Raw genomic sequence first — 23,782 nt, forward strand, 5'->3', positions numbered from 1 at the left:
TGTCGCTCGGAGACACTCAACTGAAGCTTCTGCAAAACTAGTTTGTAAAAAGCATCTGATATAATGTCGGAAATGTAATTACTCAATTCAAATGATTAAATTACTCAATGTAAATTAATTTGCTAATTTACATTCTGTATCAAATTCACAATCATTGATTGTTTTTATGCGTTGTTGGTTGATGACGTCAGGTGTAAAAGCTGAAAATTGTATATTTTAATGAAAAATACAAATAATCCTGATGAATCGTGAACAATGATACCATGAACATATATTAAAAAGTAAATATTGTCGCTATAAATATGTCGCTAGTCGTTAGGATGTGTGTGCTTTACACCATGCATACTGTACGGTTTATGTAGAAATACTATCTGTAGGCATATTTGTCAAACTTTATTAATTTATTTCGTGTCGAAGGTATCTGGTTACATGATGTCAACATTCTTTCCTTATATGTATGATAAATACAGGTTTTTCCTGAACCGATGATATGACTGCAGTCTTTATCTCAAGTGTACATCATTTCAAACTTTTCAAAATAATTATTCTTTTTTTAGGTGTAAAACTATTCTTAAGTGCAAAGTTAGTTAGTGAGTTAAAGCAGCTTGTAATGTTAATGCATGAGCTCCGCGTGCAATGATCTGTCCTGTACTGTAAACACACTCGAGAAGAAGCAGCTGTTGATCAATTACAGCTCAGTGTGGAGCTCCAGCAGCTGTTTATGCACTTTAAACTGAGAAAACAGAAGGACTGGAGCTGTAACACCCTGTGTTAGTATGCAAAAGCCTACTGACCATCTAATAAATGATGCTCATGAAGGTCTACACAGTTTATGGGCTTCAGATTATTTGTTTGTTTATGCAAAACATTTTAGGCATTTTAATCACACATACTGCAGGCCTATAACTAAGCATCACTGCATTAAGAAAATATTGCCAGGATTACTATTGTTAATTTAAACTCACTGCTCCTCTTTTGTAAAACATGGATATTGGCCCTACTGTTTAGATGCAGAATGACTTGTGTGGACGTTTCTGAGGTCTGACGCTGCTGTCCGCAAGGGGAAAGTATGATGCTGACTCTGAATTGGTGGCAAAGGAAATTCCCTTCGGTTTGAATGAGCTCACAACACTCCCTATGTTGCCTAATGTTTGAATCTGCATCACAGCAAAAGAGGAAATGGCACAGAACAGGCCTCATATTGCAACTGTTGTCTCACTTCTGGTTTGTCTGCAAACTGGATTTTTCTGGATAAACAGAACAGGCGTGTGCATTGACTGGTTGCACAATGATCATAAGTTCCTCCAGATTCAAACGCTGATCCTCCTGAGATTTTCAGAGGATTATTATGCCATTGTGCAAAAGCTGGATAATGTAAGGAGAGATGGAGGAGGAGAACGAGCCTCCACACACGTTTGCATCGGCTCTGATGAAGATAATCAAGTGTGGCACACTGGACTAATGAATCGAAACGGTCAGAGTCTGCGTCATTGTCGGCATGATGGGAACTATCTGATCTCCATGTCAGCAAACATCCCAGTAATGTGAAAGGAAGATGGCAGTGGGTGTTTAAATGAAGACGTCAGCTTTCTGAGCACAGGAACATTCGGCTATTCCTCTATCATTCCTCTTTCATTATTTACTTTACTCTCAGAATGAGAAAAAGACAGAAAGAGTGAGAGAAAGAAATCTGCTAGTCTCATCTTTCTCTACTAGCAGTTACACTCAGAACACTGATTTGTGTTGCTTGTTCTTTGTAGTCAGTTATAATGAGTTAATGGCTAAAACATTGTTCTTGAACATTTATCATTTTATTGCATTGCATGCAATCAATTTCTAAAATGCATAACCATAACCAGATGGACAGAACCATATCTGGTTACCATATCTGGATGGACAAACAAAAGAAACATATCTTTTTTTAATATCAAGTCTATCTGTTTAATTTAGAACTCGATTAATTTATAGGAGAATATATATATAAATATATATGTATATATATTAAATTTAAAATTAAATTAAAATTAAATTAAATTTATGCATTTAGTAGACGCTTTTATCCAAAGCGACTTACAGTGCATTCAGGCTATCAATTTTTACCTATCATGTGTTCCCGGGGAATCGAACCCCCAACCTTGCGCTTCGTAACGCAATGCATATATATATATATATGGATTAAAAATAATTAATTACTTGATGGATTATTAAGACTTGCTGTTTAGTGACTAAAGGTGAGAGTGAAGAGCCTAATAATTGTAGAAAAATATTCACCTCTGCATTCAGGAAAGTCTGTTTTTGTGTGATGTTTCCGTTTCATTAGCTGTTCTTTTTGCTTGCATCAGCCCTAATGATAGCAGGTTTATGGGAATCCCATAAATACTCTGTAACTATACTGAAATTAAGCAATTTCACAATTTATCTTCTCATTTTTTATATTGTTACATTGTTGAAGTTGTTGAAAGTCCTGATAACTCTTATGAACAGCTCTTTGTTCAGACAGTGACTCATGTCTGACAGTCAGGGTAATACTCAAATCCCTTACAGATTGTTCATTGAAGAACGAGTCAGTAAGTTCACCTCATTTATTTATAGCTACTCCTGTGAGACTGCATTGCAAATATTGCTGCATCTTATGGTCGCTCTATGCAAATCAATCAAGTTCAGAAGACCATCAGTAGTTACACATCAAATGAGGTTAAATCTGCCTTGTAGTTTAACATCATTTCAGATATGTACATGAATAATGTGCTTATCAAAGCTGCTGATATTCCTTTTCTATGTCAAATGCAGTGCATTTGCTTACAGACGTCACTTGTATCCTCAGAAACTCAAGGCATCCTCCTGCTGGATGCGGTTTCATCATTGATCTGTAATGCATCACAGGTGTGCATTTCTGATCTGTTTGTGTTGCACAACACAGGTGCAACTATGATAATCACACCTGATGCGGAGGAACGTCAATGTAGTTGCACTGGTACATTTGCAACCCAGATCTGTACTTTACTTGAGGCCTGTTAAAACCCAATACCTGCACCTTTACTCAGTTACATTTACAAGAATGAAGAACAAGTGTTTTATTTCATCATGATGTAAATCTTCTCATAACTATTTTAAAATAACTGTTTTTTTTTTTCTCCTAATGTGACTAACGAGCCAATCAATCATACTCACATGAGATCATTACTGGGTGAAGCAGTCCTTTCAGACACAGACTACATTAATGTGTTTTTATAAAAGCTATGATTGATGAACTTGAGTCAAGTGTGAACACGGTTCATGATTAGTCTACAAATCATTATATTCAAATGGAAAACCATTGTAAAATCATTCAGGTAACAGCTTTCACTTTAACATTTGACCATGACATAATAAATGCCAATTATTTATTAATTTTGGAAACATGTGATTGAGCTGCCTTATTATATTTTTTTCTCTTTTTGGGCATTTTTTTAATAAGTGAAAATATATAGTTGCCTGTATATTATAGGCAATGGATATGTTTGGGTCCTTGGTATTAATAATCTTGGTAAAAATAATCTGCCTATTGGTAAAGATGATCCAACGGCTTACGTGATGTCAGAGGAAAAGGAAAGTCATTGCAGAGGCAGAGCAAGTTAGAACAAATTGCTTCAAGATAACATTTTGTTTTCATTATAAAAGCATGCACCGAAGATGCATTCACAATACAACCAGAAACATGCTTTTGGAAAGTAAACATTGTCCGTTTGGGTTTCCTGTTTTCCTGAATGTGTTTTGTTGTCATGCAGTTTAAGTATCTGATATCAGTTTGTTTGTCAGTCTTCAGCGTGTGTTTGTTCTGCTGTCGTACTCACAGTTACTGTGGATTCGCACTCCTGCTTCCTGCTGGGAGAAGTCGAGCCAGGACTCTGACAGAAGACACAAAACTGAGCGTCAGACATCATCGTGATGCTGCGATGTGTGTGTGTGTGGTGTGAGTTGTCATCTCCACCCTGAGCTCATCAGGAGGGAGAGAGAAAGAAAAGTGGGTTTCATAGGTGACATCTGCCGCACCTTCAGTAAATGCTCATTGAAGGTGATTTTGTGCCACTGCAACACGTTTTTCTGAATACACCCCCTTGTTTTCCATTTGTTGGCTTGACATAGTTCCACCCCCAAACTCACACGATTGGTTGAGCTGATGTTGCTGTGTCGGGATGCAATGTTTTGAGAGCAGCACACAGGCGTTTTCAGGAGAATCAGCCTACGAATGGCTTACTAATAGTTAGTCTTGTAAAGCCAGACCTTTAATGAACAGCATAAGCACATTACAGCTGATTCTGGCCAAAAACACCCACTTAAACAGGAAGAAAACGCCTGACCAACCCATGGAGCACCCAACCTTAGCAATGACAGATTGACGTGGGGGGAAATATTCATATAACACTGAAATAATAATAAGTGCTGAGAGAAACATTTGGAATGTTTTTGAAAGATGTCTCTTCTGCTTACCACTGCTGTGTTTATTTGACCCAAAAATAGAGTAAAAACAGTGATACTATGAAATATTATTACATTTTAAAATAGCTGTTTTTATGTGAACATATGATAAAATGTAATTTAGGCTATTCCCGTGATCTAAGCTGAATTTTCAGCATCATTATTCCAGTTTTCAGTGTCATTTGATCCTTCAGAAATCATTCAAGAAATATTTTTGTGGAAACCATGATGCATTTTATTTTTCGGGGATGCTCTGATGAATAGAAAGATAAAAAACAGCATTTATTTTAAATCAAAATCTTCTGTAACATTATAAATGTTTTCATGGTCACTTTTGATCAATTTAAAGCACCCTTGCTGAACAAAAGCATTAATTTCTTTAAAAAAAAAAAAAATCATTGGGACTGTGTAACTCAGAAAATAAAATCTGATTTCATTTGATTGCTACAAATCGCCTCAAAAATACACTGTTTTTTCAGTGATAAATCAAGTTCAGTTTCTTCCTGAGAAGCACTCATTTTATCATTATAATGATAATTTATTATTATAAATGCAACTCGTTTCCTGGCAGATTGATAAAAAGCACCTTTGGGATAATATTAGATTTTGGCATATTGAGAAACTGCTTTATAATCCCTCCAAAAAAAAAAAAAAATAAATAAATAAATATGTTGAACCATCAATAAATTGATATGCAATGAAAAAATGTAACTAGCTCAAAGAGTCTCAGCTTGAATAAATCTCTGTTAGACAATTGTTTTAATGCCAGTGATGCAGATGGAGAGACATACAAAAATAACTTTTGGAATAAAATCAGATTTGTAGTCCAGAGGAATCTGCAAAATGAATAAATGAGAACTAGTCCATATGTGAGAGATCAGCCGTACCTGTTGATCTGTGCTGGTCTTCTGCATCGGGACATGCGATGGTTCAGTCTGATGCAACGGGCTGCCATTACCATGAAATCCATTCACTGGAGAGAAAAAAAAACACTGAGATGAGTTTGATTTAGAGCCAGGAGAGATCAACATCTTTTCCTCTCACAAGGTCGTGTAACAAAGACGCAGAGCAGTGTGTAATGAAGAGCATGCACTGCTATTGTGTACAGAATCAATGCAAGTCTCCATTTGTGAATTGAATTCATACAATGTTTGTCACAAAACACGCTGCACCAAAGCGGCTTTCCAGACAACACTGCCTTAAAAGAAGAATTCACTCATACGGTTCACTGATAAAAGACAATTCATGTTTTGGAATCACTAAAAAGAATCAGTTCATAAGAGTCATTCTTTAAGGAATCTGACTACACTGGTTGTCTATGTTTTTGAATCACTAGGAAGAATCATCTTATAAGAGTCAACCATTCAGGAATCAGAATGCATGGTTGTGTATGTTTTCGATTCACTAAAAAGAATCAGTTCATAAGAGTCATTCTTTAAGGAATCTGACTACACTTGGATGTCCATGTTTTTGAATCACTAGGAAGAATCGTCTCATAAGAGTCAACCATTCAGGAATCAGAATGCATGGTTGTGTATGTTTTTGATTCGCTAAAAAGAATCAGCTCATAAGAGTCATTCAGACTACACCGGTGGACTCAGTTTTTGTGTGAACTACCCCTCTAATAGATCCAGTCAGCAGGCCAAGGACAAGTCCGAGAACAAGCACCTGAAGAAGAAAGTGATTCCTTTCTCATTGAGACACAATATCTCCAACCTTCCAGACGTTTTACAGCACCTCCTGCACTCTGTCTAATTATAAACAGCCTGACTATATTTGTAGAACAAAAGAGCCTGTTCTGGTGCTGATGGTCTGTGTGCGATAACAAGCTGCTCTATTCTGCTTCATGAAGGGAGGGTCATCAAATGTCAGAGAAACAAGCCCTCACTCAAACTCATGACTCCTAAAGAACAATACTAGTTATCAACAAGTAGTTTAAATACATCTGAGAAACTATTTAAACAATAGTTCACCTAAAAATAAAAATCTGAAAACGTCCATACTCTCAAGCCATCCAAGATGTAGATGAGTTTGTTTCTTCATCAGATTTGGAGAAATGTAGCATTGCACCACTTACTCGCCAATGGATGCTCTGCAGTGCCATCAGAATGAGAGTCCAAACAGCTGATAAAAACATCACAACATCACTCCAGTCCATCAGGTAACATCTTGTGAAGCAAAAAGCTGTGTGTTTGCAAGAAACAAATCCATTATTAAGATGCTTTTAACTAAAATACCAGTGATATAACCCATGATAACGCTTCCTCCAGGGAAAAAGTCCATCTCCTGTTGTCTCTTACATCAAAATCCACACACATATTTGGGCTGTAAACGGTGCTTGATCTGTGCAGATTTCTCTCCTGGTTCAGACCAGTGGAGGAAGTGTTATTATGGATTATGGACTCATATTTTAGTTAAAAACATCTTGATGGATTTGTTTATCTTGGTTTCACAAGACATTAACTGATGGACTGGAGTGCTCTGGATTATTGTGATGTTTTTATCAGCTGTTTGGACTCTCATTCTGACGGCACCCATTCACTGCAGAGCATCCATTGCTGAGACACTGATGCAATGCTACATTTCTCCAAATCTGATGAAGAAACAAACTTATCTACATCTCAGTTGGCCTGCGGGTGACTACATTTTCAGAAAATGTTTATCTGAACTATTGATTTAACCGTTAATTGTGTGACTTTATTACAGTCATCCATCATAGGAAGTAAATACATTAAAATGCTCCTCGTTTTCCAGTTGGTCACTTGTTTAGGAAGAGTGATGAGACAGGCTTTCTTCTGAGATGTCTACTGTTTCCTCCCTCAGTCCATGCCAATGACACTCATTTCTCTTCAGCTGGCTCATAATGTCATTTGCTCTATGGTGTGCTGTCCACATGCTGGATCTCTGGTGGACACGATTATCCTGTCCATCTATCATTAAGATGTGCTGTTAGACATTGTAAAATGCTGATAGCCGGTGCAAATCAAATCAAGAGTACTAAACGGAGCTCAGGACGGAGGTGGGACAGTAGATTCTCCATTAGCTGATTTGTGGATGGATAGAGGAGGGAAAGATTTTGGACAAGCGTTGAACAACAGTGATCTACAGTGGGGTCCGGAAGTCTGAGAGCACAGTGACAGTCTTGAAATGAACTTAAACCTGGATATAAAGAATATTTCAGGGTCAAAAAGTTCAAAACGACGCTGTAGAATTAAAACAGAAAAGAAACAAACTACAACGACTAAGAACTTTGGACTTTTCATTCTCCTTTTTAATTCAACTTCTCACTCAAATTCAATTGCTGTCAATATCATTTAAAAAAATTAACTGTGCATTAAAACACAAAAATATTTCACTTCATATTAAAATGTATAAATTTATACATTAATGTGAATAATTTTTTTTTAATTATATAAGTATTTATTTTCATATTTTAAGTCTTAAATATTAAAAAATATGCATGTTGACACAACATGAAATAATTAAAAATAAGCAAAACAGAAGCATTTTCAGACTTTTGGTCGCCACTTTACTTTTGATAAATGTTTAGTTTCCCAGTAGTAAATGTTACAGATTGACATTTTTCTGCTCTTTTGTGATTTTTAGCCATATTGTATCACAAAATTTCCAGACTGAAACTGGATTAAATGGGATTGTTTTAGTACTTTTTTCTATGGCATTTACTTTATAAGGCATTTTCTGAATACGCTTAATTTTTACTTAGTTAGCTATGTCAAACTTAAATGAGAGGTTACAGCAGGACAATAGAGCCATGCAAAGGTAAAAGACCATAACTTCGATTTTTGTCGAAAATGAGTTTTTGATATTTTTGGGACATTCAAGACATCCTTTATCATGTGTATAAGTATCTTGACTCAGTTTGGTTGTTTTTCTGAGAAAATGATGGGTCGTCTCAACCATAACTCTGAAAAGCCCTGGAGAAACCAAGGCAGAAAAACATGTAAAACCAGTGACCGCTCTTTCACTTTGTTTGGAACACTCAAATTGAGTTACGGCATTCTGACTTTGTTTAGCCGTGCATGGATATGAAGTTACGATGCCGGTTTGGAGGCATAAGGTGTTCTGCCTTTGTTTTACTGTCCATTAAAGTCTGCCGCATTTTAATTAGGGTGTAGACAAACGAATTAGATAGATCGCGATCTACCAAACAGCTCCATATAACAAAGCACTGTAAAGACTAGACACCTTGGCAGCAATACGTAATCGTGAATAACCTTTAAAGAATTTTTTTTTTTTTGTAATGCAGATTATTCACCAGGCTGTCACTTCTAGTTGGACGCGTGTGGACTTGAATGCTGTAGCTAGCATGATCAATCATAAAATCAGTAGCCTATAACAGTTCGCAATTAAATCCATATCCTACCTTTTCTTGTAACCCGATAAAATCAATCCATGGCGATGAACGTCATAGGAGATGTTTAATCCACAAGCATTCTGAGCATTATTCCCATTTGTTGGCGTTCACAGCAATCCAAAAGTCGTTCTTTTAGGTTAGGCTATTTCATACAAATGAATATAAAAGCAATTATGCTATGTCTAGCATTCTTTTACGTTACTGAGCATAGCAAATAAATTGGTATCCACGGTATCCTCTCATGTTTAACTTTTAGTCTGCTTGTTACGATAAAAAAACCTTAATACTGTCACATTACTATATGCAATATCCTATATGAGACAGCCCATGATCACTTGATTTTATACAGGTGTTACTATAATGATTTTGTAAATGGTGATCAGCAACCAAATATTGATAATGTGTTAGTTACTGTCTTTTGCCTTGGTGCAACGTTTTGCAGACAATGCAAAGGCAGAGTACATTAACTTCAAAATACGGGTAAAAATCAAGTTTTAGCTCAAAATTTTTTAATGTAGATCATTTTCATTACTAAAACATCTAATTGTTAAATTTCCAGTGTCCTACATATAATTAATTTGGCTGGACAAGTAAAAAACTTTAAAGACGTTTTTCTCAGTTTCACACTCTAGAGAGTTAAGGTCTTTTGCCTTTGTAGGGCAGTATACTGGGCTTGTCTAAAGGATGCAGATTCAATTTTTGATCAGTTAGTGATCAACGATATTCTAGACTGTAACTCAGTCCTCAAATCTTTCCTGTGGATTTCCACAGTGAAGCGGTTGACCTAGAAAGGCGGTTCCTAGATAGGCAAATCTAACTAGAGTTTGATTGGCTGGTGCTGATAGCAGGTCTGTATACTGAGGTTAATTATCAACTTCAACTGTTCAACAGATTTCACACAGCAAAGCTGTGAATCTTTGATGAGTGAGTATCTCACACTCCTTTCTGTTGAAGTTTTACTAAGATTTATTAAGGAGGCAGACGCTTTTGATACTGAACAAGCACTGGTTTGTACTCAATCGCTGGTTCTCTCTTTGTTTCCTAACATTTCAAGGATGAACAGATTTGGAGAAATTGTAGCATTCCATCACTTGCTCACCAATCTGCAGTGAATGGGTGCCATCAGAATGAGAGTCCAAACAGCTGATAAAAACATCACAATGATCCACAAGTAATCCACACCACTCCAGTCCATCAGTTAATGTCTTGTGAAGCCAAAAGCTGCCTGTTTGTAAGAAACAAATCCATCAAGGTGTTTTTAGCTTCAAAATGTTGCTAAAATATGAGTACATAATCCATAATAATGCTTCCTCCAGTAAAACAGTCCATCTCCTGTTGTTCATTCACATCAAAATCCACCCACTTGTTTAGAGCTGTTTTGGCTTGTAAACAGTGTTAGATCTGTTCAGATTTCTCTCCTGATTCAGACCAGACGGCCTTTTTCACTGGAAGAAGCGTTTGGATTATGGACTCATAGCCATAAGCAACCGTTTGAAGTTAAAAACAGCTTAATGATGGATTTGTTTCCTACAAACACACAGCTTTTGTCTTCACAAGACATTAACTGATGGACTGGAGTGGTGTGGATTATTGTTATGTTTTTATCAGCTGTTTTGACTCTCATACTGAGGGCACCCATTCACTGCAGAGCATCCATTGCTGAGCAAGTGATGTAATGCAACATTTCTCAAAATCTTATGAAGAAACAAACTCAACTACATCTTGGATGGCCTGAGGGTGTGCACATTTTTAGCAAATTGTAACATTTTTAACTGTTCCTTTAATATAACCTGAGAGCGATCAAATCAATAAAATAGGCTGTTGTTGTTGTTGTTGATAATATCCGCTGCTAGAGATTCCCACAGACTGTCTGTGAGTGTCCAGCGTTCCAAACACAGATAAAACTGAAACACAGGAAATCTGTAATCAGATGCCACTGTTGTTTCACTGCCATCCAAAAAAAAAAAACACCAGAAAATGTAATTAAAGGCCGCTGTGGTTTCACGGCCGTCCAGATAAAACGCCTCTGGCCAAAAGCTCGGACAGCAGAAAACAGCAGTTTTAAACTGCACAATATTTAGGTACTGGAGAAGGTCATGTTGTGAACCAAATGTTTGCTGTTTCGCATTTGTTTTTTTGTTGATTTTTTTTCACCCTCACAGTGTGCAGGCATTTTTTTGCAACTTTTCAACAATCTGAATTAAATATAGATGCTGATTTTCATATCTAAATGTGTGTTCCCCACCTGTCGGGACAGGGTTCTTGTGTTTCACTGGTGTTTTTGGGGTGCCAGGCGTGCTGGATGGCCGCTCCCATGTTGTCTCTGAAAAACAAGAGCAAAATCAAGCCATTTCCTCTTAATTACATCATCTGTTTTCTTCTGTTGGGAGGTAATGCTCAATAAACGCCACATCGGTAATAACTTAATGCACAGTGCTCTCACAGTGGCCGTATCAGATATTCACAGACAGACACAAATCAATCCTCCCAAAAAACTGTTTCAGAAACCATAGACCGAGATTTACTGAAAACCTGTTTTGACCAAGTACAGATGTCTTCCTTGTGTGATTTTTGGTAATTTACAGTGAATCAAATCATACGTCATTTGATGCAATAATTATTGTATTTCTCCTTCAAAAGCTACTTAACATTTTTCAAGTAAACATACATAACTAGCCCTGAACTTTAAGTAATAATAAGTATTATATTATTTCTCTGATTTACCACTAAAGACTTCAGTTCAACTCAAATGACGCAAATTGAGAACAGATCGAATGCAGAAGCATTTAGTGTGAAAATGAAGGACAATGTGATGAAAATAATCTGCATTAGCCGTGCATATACAGTTTCATAAATGAAGCATTGCTCTGAATGTTTTCTCAGAAAAGTGCAATGCATGCATCTAATTAGATTTATTTGCATTTTAATCCACGTGTCCCCTGCATATGGAATTGTGAAGTTCGGAAACAGCCTGGCAAACTATGAAACAGAGAAGCCGGTTACTAAGCAACGGGCATCTGAGAAGCTGATTAGTCTAATTATTTACTTCAAACGAGCTGTGAGCGTTTGGACGGCAGGACTGGGCTCGATTGTTGTAGTTTGTGCTCAGCAGCGACTGATCTTCTGGCCAGAACGGGACTGTGTCACGGTCCTCCAATCTGTGACCAATGTTGTGCTTCGGCTCTGTGGGCGATGAATAATGGCCTAGTTTTTGCGTTCTGTAGTTCATCTTTAATTTAGCACCATCTGTATTGGCTCTGTTGTTCCTCCAGCTACTGCACGAGTCATGAGTGTTCAATCGAATGATTAGGAAACAGATTTCATCTTAGTACATGGCAGCAAATTCAAACACAAAGTTTGACTACTGGCATTGAATTCAGTCTTAGTAATCACACTGATCTTCTTGATTTTATCTAAAACTGAGGTTTAACTTTGGAAAAAAAAAATTGATTTTATCTAAAACTGAGGTTTTAAATATATATATATATATATATATATATATATATATATATATATATATATATGCATATTTCATTGTGTTGATCATTCCATAAAAAAAAAATAATAATAAAAATATATATATATATATATATAATTGTGGTTTTTTTTTTTGTTATTAATATACCAGATTAATACAATCCATTTCTTGGATTGATATCACAGAAAGGTGTAAAAACTGTGTTTCCGTGGTGATTTTAAGAGTTATAGCATCATCTCAACCCACCCAGTAACTACAACACTGGCTCGACCAATGGCGTGAGTTTGGGGCGGAGCCATCAGTTATCCTGACCAATGACTGTGTTCAGGAAACCTGTTTGATAACAATTGTTACTTTTTTGCAAAATTCGCTAATACTAATCTATCTTTCTGCCATTAAATAAAAAAAATTACAAATTTGTAATTGTGACTTTTTGTCTAACAATTCTGCCTTTTTCTCGCAAATCTGCGTTAATATCTCACAATTCAGTTTTTTCCTCTCAGTATTGAAAGTTTTTATCTTGTAATTCAAGATTTTTCAAAAATCTTTTTCACAATTCTGTATTTGTGTCTTGAAATTCTGAGTCTATATATTACAATTTCTTTTTTCAACATGGAATAAAAAAATAATAAACTCGCAATTGCAAGTTTATATCTCACAATTCTAAGTTTATGTCTTGCAATTCATATTTTTAATCACAATTCTACATTTATATCTCACAATTCTCAGTTTATATCTCATAATTCTGACATTTTTTCAACAATTCTGTTTTCTTTTGTTTCCAACATGGAATAAAAAAAAAGAATTGCGACTTTTTAGCCAACAATTCCAACTTAATTTTAATTTTTTTCCCAGTTGCGGGTTTATATCATGCAATTCAGGCATTTTATCGCAATTCTACATTTATATCTTGAAATTCTTAGTTTATATTCTCAATTGTGAATTTCTGTCTAACAATTCGGACTTTAAAACTGTAAGATATAAACATTTTTATTAGAAATATAGAATTTAATGTTTTTATCCGGTGGAACCAAGCATCCATACTAATGCAACAGAAATGCATACATGTATATACATTTATGTATACAGTTTAACATCCTTTTCTACATCTTTCTCGTGTAGTCTAGTGATCTCTTTTAGATCTCCGAGGGTTTCCTGAGGGTTTCTCCACCTGCAGGTTAGTGAGGTTGATCTGAAACGAGCGGTTTAGTTATTCATTTATTTATTCATATTTATGTGTGTTCCCCAGAAGAAAACACATCCACCAAACCACAGCCAAGAAGAGGAAGGAAACCACACACACACACACACACACACACACACACACACACACACACACACACACACACGTGTTACCGTGGTGATCACACAACACAACAACCCTCTGTTTCATCCACGTGAACTTCAAAACAAACTACAAGTCAAGCTCAAACCAAGGAGCTTAAAAGACTCTTGCACTGTTTGGTTCTCTGTTTGTGAGACTGACTGTGTGTGAATTTGTGATGAAACTAGAGATGTTGTTTATGTCCTAACGATTATTTATCTGTTGGGACTTTTTATGGACGGCTAGACGAAACTCTCGGTGGATTCCAGTTTCTCTTACTCACAGACTTTGTAGGATTATTATAAGTGGCTGGTTAGAAGATTGATTTGTTTTCTTGCTTTCACAACTCACACCCTCTGTTTCACAGTTTAGCTCGAGTAATAACGAGGAGCGCATGTCGCCTTTACTGCCCACTTTATAGGTGGAGTTGGGCTGTTTCTGAGTGTCAGTGGCTACCATGGAAATGCAAGTGATGTAATAGAAACCATGAGGAAGATGAATGTGTTCATTATTAAATGTCAAGTACCTAAATGTGAATCTGTGTTCATTTTTTTATTTTAGTTGTATATTTTTTTATATTCAGTTGTTTAATTATGTGTTAAAGAGTATTCTGGGTTTTGATTTAGTTTTTTTGGTTTAAATTTTTTTTTTTTTTAAATTCACAAATAAATAATACATTTTGAAATAGAAGGACAAAGTATTTACTGTATATTGCATTGAAATGTTATTTTAATTAAAAATTATTTACATTTTTGAAAAAAATATATACATTTTTATTTTAAAACTAATTACATTTTAATGTCACTGAAACATTTTTGTGCTACCTTATTGGCTTACTATATAAAAATAACTTATTTTTATTTAAACATACATTCCATTAATACATACTCTACACTTACTATTATGCTGCATATTTTAATATAATTTATTTAGCTATTTTTGGGAGGCATTAAGTCATGATAAAATCATGATATTTATAATAGAATTTATATTTGTAAAACAAAATACTCTGAAAAATACTTAAAACTTTTTGGGGAATAATTAAAATGTACTTGCATGCATTCAAAGCAAAAGATCTTGAAAACAGGGTAAAAAAATATGCTGAGACAAATGTTAGCCGCTGAATACAAGCAGCAGAAGTGATGATGCTTCTTTTAGCAACACATTAGTATGAACTGTGTGAATTTTGCAAAATGTGGGCATGAAAACTTCATAGACGCATTTAAAATGTGAGAAAAGTGCCCAGAGATGTTCTAGCAGGTAACGGAGGTGAGAAGAGCCATTTTTGAAAGCGTTTCTTCACTTTTAACAGTGGCACACAGAATGCGCTGTGGCTGTAAACATGACATTGTGTGCCAACTGATGGCTCTGATCGGGACAATGCTGATTGTTTGGACACAATGAGAAGTGGAGATATCAGTACCAATCCTCTGATCCGGTCAGACCAGCCTGTACCAGACGTGCTCGACTGTCTACTGCTGTCTCAGGCTTTTGCTCATGACAACAACATCATCTGTAACCAAAGCGAAAACACTGCACGACTGTAGGTCTACTGCAGATGCCCGTGATCACCTTTGATTTGGCCACTGGCCATGCCTTATCATCACAACTTTTTTCTTTTTGTGTTAATATGTAATAAATAAATACAATTATTTTGTGAAATATTATATAAATATATGTTAATACATTTTAATATAATATAGTATATGCATAATGGAACTTATGGCCTACAGTCCTCAATGGGGTTTGATTTTTGGCCCTTTGTGTTTAAAAACTATGTGCACCTCAGATTTAGTGGAGGTTGGAGATTCTTACCGTTGCTGATGGTGTTGACGTAGTATTTGCGTCCCTGAGTTGACATGTAGCACTTCCAGTCTCTGGGCAGCGGCTCGTCCAGAGGAGACATTGAGGACAGCTTTTCAACATAAGGGGAATAAATGATGTCAGTACTTTGGGGTGAGATTTAGTGGTTAAAGTATATGTGTGTTCAGTGCTAAAATATGTTCAGTCCATCCGTTTCCAGTGACACACTTTCACAAGCACAGATATAGTGACCTGTTAAAGACTTCGGACAGCTATACTTCAAAATTATCGATGGTTCCTTGAAGAACCTTTAACATCCATGGATCCACTAAGGGTTCTTTTGTCATGGACTTTTAGTTATCTTGTCTTTTTAGTTTCATTTTCATGGACTCATAGTTTGTATTCTTTAATTCCTTTTCTCCTTTGGTTTTCCCACGCTCCAATTAGTTGTCATGGTTATTCATTTGACCTCTCAGGTGTTTGTCATTATTTCCCTCATTTGCTTAGTACTTGTTCCCGTGTTTTCAGGTCAAAAAAGATTCAAAAACTTTTGACTGGTAGTGCATGTTCTTATCAATTTGATACAATGACATTCAAATAATATGGTATGATTCCTATCAGAACAGCTCAATCTCTCTCTCTCTCTCTCTCTCTCACACACACACACACACACACACACACACACACACTACTGATATAGCATAAATTCTTTTGGAATTTGAAGTTTCAAAGAAAGTCTAATTTTTTTATTAATAAAAAGGGATAAATACATTTTTAAAATATTTTTTTTTTCACATTCAGTCATTACTGAGAAGTTGCTGATCAGATATAATATGATTTTTAAATGGATAGCATACAGATTTCGAATGCAGTAGGAGTGTAGGAGACTGTATGGACGTGTGTTAGTTGTTTCTGTGCTTCTGTCACACATGTAGGGTGTGTTGCTGGATGTTGTGTGTCTGTAGGAGCTGAATCTCTGCTGGAGCCGCTGGCAGTGTTTCTCCAGCGTTTAGCTCATTGAGGTTTTCCCACTCGTAATTTCATCCAGTTGAGAATGCTGGAAATGTGTGGGAAGGATTCGGTGCCAGATGTCAGCGTGCTCTCTATCTCGTGATGCTAAATCAAACATGGTATGTAGAGGCCGAGACAGCTCATGCAATTTATTCACTCCATCAACACTTTCTCTCCTCCTCACAACACAACAGGAATTTTTTCTCGTCTTTTCATAATAATCATATGTTCATGTTGCACAGAAGAAAGAAAATCATATGAGTGGCAGAGGAAATGATGACAAAATGTTGATTTGAGGGTGAACTAAAAGTTTCTATTCTTTTCTATTTTAGCTGCTTGTTTTCTTTTTATTTATATTTAGAACTTAATCTTCTAACACAAACACTCGCTATTATGTGCTTGTTTTTCTATTCTATCTACTTGTTCTTTTATTTTTATAGTGCTGTCAAACGATTAATCGTGATTAATCGCATGCAAAATAAAAGTTTTTGCTTACATAATATATGTGTGTGTACTGTGTATATTTATTATGTATATATAAAAAAACAAACACACATATAGTATATATTTTGAAAATATTTACATGTATATGCATTCATATATTTATATTCTTATATTATATATAAATATATTTAATATATAAACATAACATATTTTTCTTAAATATATTCATGCATGTGTGTGTATTTATATATACGTAATAAATATACACAGTACACATACATATATTATGTAAGCAAAAACTTTTATTTTGCATGCGATTAATCGCGATTAATCGCTTGACAGCACTAATTTTAACACTAGCGTTCTCTATTCTTTTTCAATTGTACCTACTTATTTTCTTTTTATTTATAATAAAAAGTGGTTTGATTGCTAATATTGTCCTCAATGGTTTTTCGCTTTGGATAAAAGCATCTTCTAAATGATTAATAAGTATGCTAACAGGAAACAGCAAGAAAGTGGATTGTGGAATGATTCATATTTTTTGAGAAACATCTTTGCCTTTCAAGCAATGATGATCAGAAGAAGTCTCTTGTGTTTTACGAGACATTCGTTCAGAGCTGGAACAGGACACAGACCACTGAAATCATGAATGAGGTCAGAGATACGGACCGAACCTGGTTCTCCTCTGTTTCCTGATGAGAAAAAGATCCGCTGGGATGTAAACGAACATTTCTTATCATGTTCACAAACAGTTTGATTGACCTCTATTATAAATGAGTATTGCAGCACATTGGACGCAGCTGCGTTTAATTAAATTATATGAAGTGGTTTTTTTTTTTCTTGGTTTTTTTTCTGTAAACCAGACGAGTATCTGCTCTCATTCATTTTCTGAGACTCTGTTGAGTTCATATATATGTCATATTTCACAGACAAATATGATCGCAATAAAGTAGCCTTTAAAAACTGCTTTGCTTAGTGCCCAAATATATGCAGAACTTAAGTTGATCTAAATATATAATTAAAATATATAATTACTAGTGCTGTCAAACGAGTAATCATGATTAATCGCATCCAAAATAAAAGTTTTTGTTTACATGATAAATGTATGTGTACTCTGTATATTTATTTATGCATATATAAATACACACATGTACAGTATTTATTTTTAAAATATGTATTTATATTTATACATTTTATATTTACATAATTTATAATATATATGAATATATTTAATATATAAACATAACATATTTTTCTTAAATATATACATGCATGTGTTTGTATTTATATATACATTATAAATATACACAGTACACATACATATCTTATGTAAACAAAAACTTGATTAATCGTTTGACAGCACTAATAATTACATAAGTAAACAGTAAATTGTCAAAAAGGAAATTATTTTATGATTACAGCTTTGAATCAGCTCAGATTAGATTTTATTTTTGTATTTTCAGTTTTCATTTTCATTTTAGATAAAGTTTTAGTAATTTTGTCATGGTTTGACTTTTTTTTGTAATGTATGTCTATTTTTTTATGTCTAAATGTTTAAGTAATTTAGGTTTAGTATCAGTCAACTACCTGAAATACATTTATTTTATGTCTATATGTTTAAGTTATTTAGTCAGTGTTTTAGTGTTTATTTTATTTCAAGTAATGTTTTGTTTTAGTTAACTATAATGCTGTGAGTTGCTCAAACTCCCCCATGCTTTGGTTCATGTTCTGATCTGGGTTTTTGTGATGGCTTGTCATGTAATATGTGAGGACGTCCATCATCAGACGCCAAATGTGCCTGTGGACACAAACAGACAGCCTGCGTCTCCAGAACCTCATCAACCTGACACTCAATCACATCAGGATCAATAACAGTAAATACAGACCCTTGTTATGCTCTCAACATACATGCTTTAAGTCCCTGTGGAATATGACAGCTGTATGATATCAGAGGTCTTTCTCTGTAAGTGTGTGCAGAAATCTTGCGCTCTATGACACGCTTCTTCACGCCTCATTCAGACTCTGGTGTCCTGCTCAGAAAATCAGGAATGATCTGTCAAGCACTCCAGGAAAGAAAGCTTTAAATACTGAATCTTGTGGATCTGAGCTCTCGTGACCTTCATTGGTCCGTTGGACACATTCAGTCTGATTTAACAGCTGTTCATATATGACATACTGCATATAGGTGTGTGTGTGTGTGTGTGTCAATCATCAGATCTGATAGATCTTTATTATAATAACTGGCTACAGTCTGCACTGATTTATACAGGAGTATTTTTTTGGATTTTTTATTGTTTATTTTTTTAATTTTTTTAGGTTTTTTCAGTTTTTGTGTGAGAGAGTGCTGTCAGATGTGAGAGTGAGTCAGTGTGACTCCATCAGTCCAGATCTGCATGTTTAACTTCATGTTCAGAGAATCAGAGTCATCATGAATGGGCCACTCTGTGTGAGTCAGGCTTTCCTGACCCTCATGAAAACCAGCGGATCCACCCAACATATGTGTGAGTGTGTGACAGCACTGGATAAACACAGAGCACTTCAGAGCCTGATGATTCTTAGGCCTTCCCTTAAAGGGACTTTGGTGGTTCTTGATATAAAAATGAAAAGGCAGTTTTGTTAATAAAAAATAAAAAACTACTATTACCACTACTTTTGTTGTTGTTGTATTGTTATTAATTATAATATTAATAGTAGCTATTATTATTAACCATAATAATAAGTACTAAATAATAGTTTTAATAGTTATTGAAAATAAAACATGTAATGGTAATACAATTATTTATAATAATAATAATAATAATAATAATAATAATATATATATATATATATATATATATATATATATATATATATATATATATATATATATATATGTATTAATCTAGACTCTTTATTTAATTTAAATGTAAGATCTTTCTTGTTTCTCATTAACCTTTCTTATTAATAGAATTAATCTTATTTTTATAATAAAATATGTATTATTGTTATTCGTGTTTTTAATAAAGTTATTATTTATTACTGCTGTTTATTATCTTTACTAATATTATGTATTAAAAATATATGCAGTAGTAATGACAAAATTATTTTATTCACAATAATTAAAAAAAAGATATGATTAAAAGCTAAATCATTCTTGTTTTCGATTAATCCTTTTCATTAATAAAAAAATGTATCCTCATAGTAAGAAAGATGTGATTATTCTTAATAATAATCATTCTTTATAACAACAAATTAATACAAATATTATTTTTTGAACGTAATAAAATAATGAAGTAATAAAAATACAATAATTTATTTATAAATACATGGTATAATTAAAAGCCAAGAACTTTCTTCCTGATGAGTTTAAAGTTTTCTCCATAATTGTGCAGAATTGGTTGCTTTAGAAAGCAAACTCATACAGTGTGTTTAAGCCAGGAGTTTTTCCCCCCTATTTCACGCTGTCAGCAGTTTCAGCCCATCAGGACAAATAAGGGAAGTGTCTGTTTCCTATTATTCACTCATCCATTATATCACTTTCACGCTTATTAACAGCCCTCAGTGACAGAGCACTGCTTTAACTCTAGACTGACGCTTACACTTCAGACCAACCTGGACAATTTAACCTACGCACATCTTATGAGAAAATCTGCTTGTTTAATTAAATAGGTGAAAGAGGATCTTGAAGAGGATCAATAATCAGTGAGAGAAACAACACTCTGTATGGAGTGTCATTTCTCACACAAGCTTGCAAACTATTTCTCAGCAGAGCCGGGAGCAGAGGTTAAAGGACTGGAGAGGGTGAGACGTCTCTTCCAGACCCAAAGAGAGAGAAAACATGTAAACCAACATGCTGCTGCATGACTGAACGGCTCTCTGGACTTTGTTTTGATTCTCCAGATGTAAAACTTGGAGCGTCACAGTTGATCTCAGATGAGAAGCACGAAGCTCCCACAGACTGAGATGGCAAACAATAGTTATCAGTGTGACTGATAACAAGGCCTGTTTTGTACAGTTTCTCTCTGTATTTCACCTCATGTTCAACTCGTTTGTGTCTCTCTCTCTCTCTCTGCTCAGAACTAATGTCTGACAAAATTCATTCTGGTTATCAGAACATTTCCATTGCTAATTACAGGCTGTCAGTCATTCTGTAATTGTTCCAGAGTGACGCTGTTATTCGCCAAGCATTCAGTCAGATTCATTCAGTGTTTGTCACCGTCAGTCACTGGCACTAATGCTTTATTAATTAGTCTGTTATAGCAGGTGAACAATATATGAAAGCTATTTAGAACAGATAATCCATTTACAGGTCATCTGGCTCATGTATTTGCTCAAAGTTTGTTTGATTTGAGAAACAAATATGTGTTGGATGTTAGATGAATTGACAAAATGCTTAAAAACTGAAGCTTTAAAGCAATAGTTTGCCCAAAAATGAATAGGCTCATTCTAAGGTCATCCAAGATGTAGATGAGTTTGTTTCTTCATCAGATTTGTAGAAATGTATTGCATCAGTTGCTCACCAATGGATGCTCTGCAGTGAATGGGTGCCGTCAGAATGAGAGTCCAAACAGCTGATAAAAACATCACAATGATCCACAGCACTCTAGTCCATCAGTTAATGTCTCGAGAAGACAAAAGCTGTGTGCTTGTATGAAACAAATCCATCATTCAGATGTTTTTAACTAAAATATGAGTCCATAATCCATAATAATGCTGAAAAAGTCCATCTCCTGTTGTTCTCTCACATCAAAATCCACCCACATATTTATTTGATCTGTTTTGGCTTGTAAACAGAGCTTGATCTGTGCAGAGTTCTCTCCTGATTCAGACCAGACCACTTTTTCACTGGAGGAAACAACATTATTGATTATGGACTTGTATGTTGGCCGGAAACAATGGTTTGAAGTTAAAAACTTCTTGATGTTGAATTAGTTTCTTAAAAACACACAGCTTTTGGCTTCACAAGACATTAACTGATGGACTGGAGTGGTGTGGATTATTGTGATGTTTTTATCAGCTGTTTGGACTCTCATTCTGACGGCACCCATTCACTGCAGAGGATCCATTAGTGAGCAAGTGATGCATGCTACATTCTACATCTTGGAGAGCCTGAGGGTGAGGACATTTCAGCACATTTTCATTTTTGGCTGAACTATTCCTTTAATTCACTGCAGTGTAAAATAACATTGTTGATCATAAATCAATAAATTGTTGTGCTGTTGTTGTCATTCTTAGCTGTTCATGTGCTGTTAAGGTTTTGGTCTGCTGTGAACTTTCCCTCTGTCATGTATGTGATACTGTACGTGAATCTGCCATCACGCATACATCCATTTAAACGCTGATGTTTGTACAGGACTGTTTACACTGGTTAAAAACAAGCATGACGTGTTATAAAGGTCAGTGGAGAGCAGGGTTAGTTGTCACACCGTTTATAGAGAATATTTGTCAGAGTAGCGTTAATTTGAGCCAGATATTTATAGAGACACTACATATCACAGCATTTGCACATCTGGTTTGTCACCAAACACAGGAAATAAGAAAGTAAGTTGATGCACTGTAATAAACTGATGTGAACAGATCACACATTTTATTTACACATTCAGATGTTTAGAGCAAAAGCCCAAAAAAGAGGAAGAGATGAAAGTATGAAAAAACGTTTGACGAGTGAGCATCTATCAAACTCCGCCCCTCAGCTGATTTCATTGGTCAGCTCAATCATGGTCACGTGTCATGAAAAGTTCATACTTTGTGAAAATCATAAATGGATCTGGTTTAGGTTGGGGTTGTGGGTTAGTATTTGTTTAAGTGTTTTGTAGATAATCAGCACTGTGATTATCATGACCAGCGAAGTTTCCAGATGGGCTTGCGCTGAACAGGTTTAGGAGGAAAATAAAAAATAAAAATCATGTGACTCTAGCTTATTTGTTCCAACAGTTCCAATAACTTATAAACAGGGAAAGAAATCAGAAAAAAATCACTAACTTATCTTGACTGGAAAAAATTAAGTAGCTTTAATTAGGATCAGTGAATAATTCTTACAGCAGTGTTTCATTTACATTTGATTATTTAATTTCTGTAGTAGCCTATTTCTGTCATGATCCGGTTTTTGAACTGCCGTTAATTGACCACACAGATTTTCACACTACACAGTACACCCTGGACTACATCTCCCATGATCCATTGCACCAATCACAAGTTTACCTGATAACAATCACACCATGCACCTGAGAACAATCACACACACACACACACACACACACACACACACACACACACACACACACACACACACACACACACACACAGCACAATCATCAGACACGCTTTATAAGCATGGACTTCTTCTCACACACTGCTGAGTATTGTTTAGCACTCTCTGAGTGTTAGCTACTTACCAAGACTTTCCGTGTTTGTTTTCTGTCTGGTCTCAAGTATTGTTCTGCATTTCTCACTCTCCCAGTGTTAGCTGCGATACAGAGCCATATTGTGTTGTCTTAATCTAGTCTTGTCTCATTGTTTCCTGATTCCTGCCTGTGTACCTGGATTATCTCTCTTTGCCTTGCCCTGTTGGATTATGTTTGCCGTCGATTTACCTCCGCCTGTTTCTGGATTAATCTTGTGTCTTGCCCTCTATATACCTGTTTGCCATTGTTTGACCCATGCCTGTTAGGACCACGTCACTGTCTAATAAAAGCCTCCCACGTTACAATTTCCTACTTGAATGCTTATTGTATTTGTCCTATTGTTTGTTATTCACATCACTGTTCTTATTTTTAATTTGTTCTTATTCTTAACTTTAATAACTATAATGTGATTTATAGTTATTTTGAATAAAATACCTCATAGTGTGAAATCATATTTTGGCCATATCTTCCACTCCTACCCTGCGCTGCAGTTTTTGTGTTTACAC

The 23,782-nt window shown here is 35.2% G+C and overlaps 1 protein-coding gene across 2 annotated transcripts in view; it reads right to left on the minus strand.

Annotated features, from left to right (window-relative positions):
- Positions 1–23,782, minus strand: part of gas7b (growth arrest-specific 7b) — a 34,700-nt gene that overhangs the window by 9,273 nt on the left and 1,645 nt on the right. The window contains exons 2-6 of one of the 2 annotated variants that reach the window (XM_042734895.1): positions 20,223–20,225; positions 15,451–15,550; positions 11,079–11,156; positions 5,346–5,431; positions 3,834–3,887 (exon numbers count right to left, since the gene is read on the minus strand). In XM_042734895.1, the coding sequence (XP_042590829.1) occupies positions 3,834–3,887; positions 5,346–5,431; positions 11,079–11,156; positions 15,451–15,550; positions 20,223–20,225 (321 nt within the window). The remainder of the gene's footprint in view (positions 1–3,833; positions 3,888–5,345; positions 5,432–11,078; positions 11,157–15,450; positions 15,551–20,222; positions 20,226–23,782) is intronic. The other variant, XM_042734894.1, reaches the window with a different exon arrangement.

Source organism: Cyprinus carpio, chromosome B12 (genome assembly GCF_018340385.1).
Source record: "Cyprinus carpio isolate SPL01 chromosome B12, ASM1834038v1, whole genome shotgun sequence".
In the NCBI taxonomy this organism is placed as follows: Eukaryota; Metazoa; Chordata; class Actinopteri; order Cypriniformes; family Cyprinidae; genus Cyprinus; species Cyprinus carpio.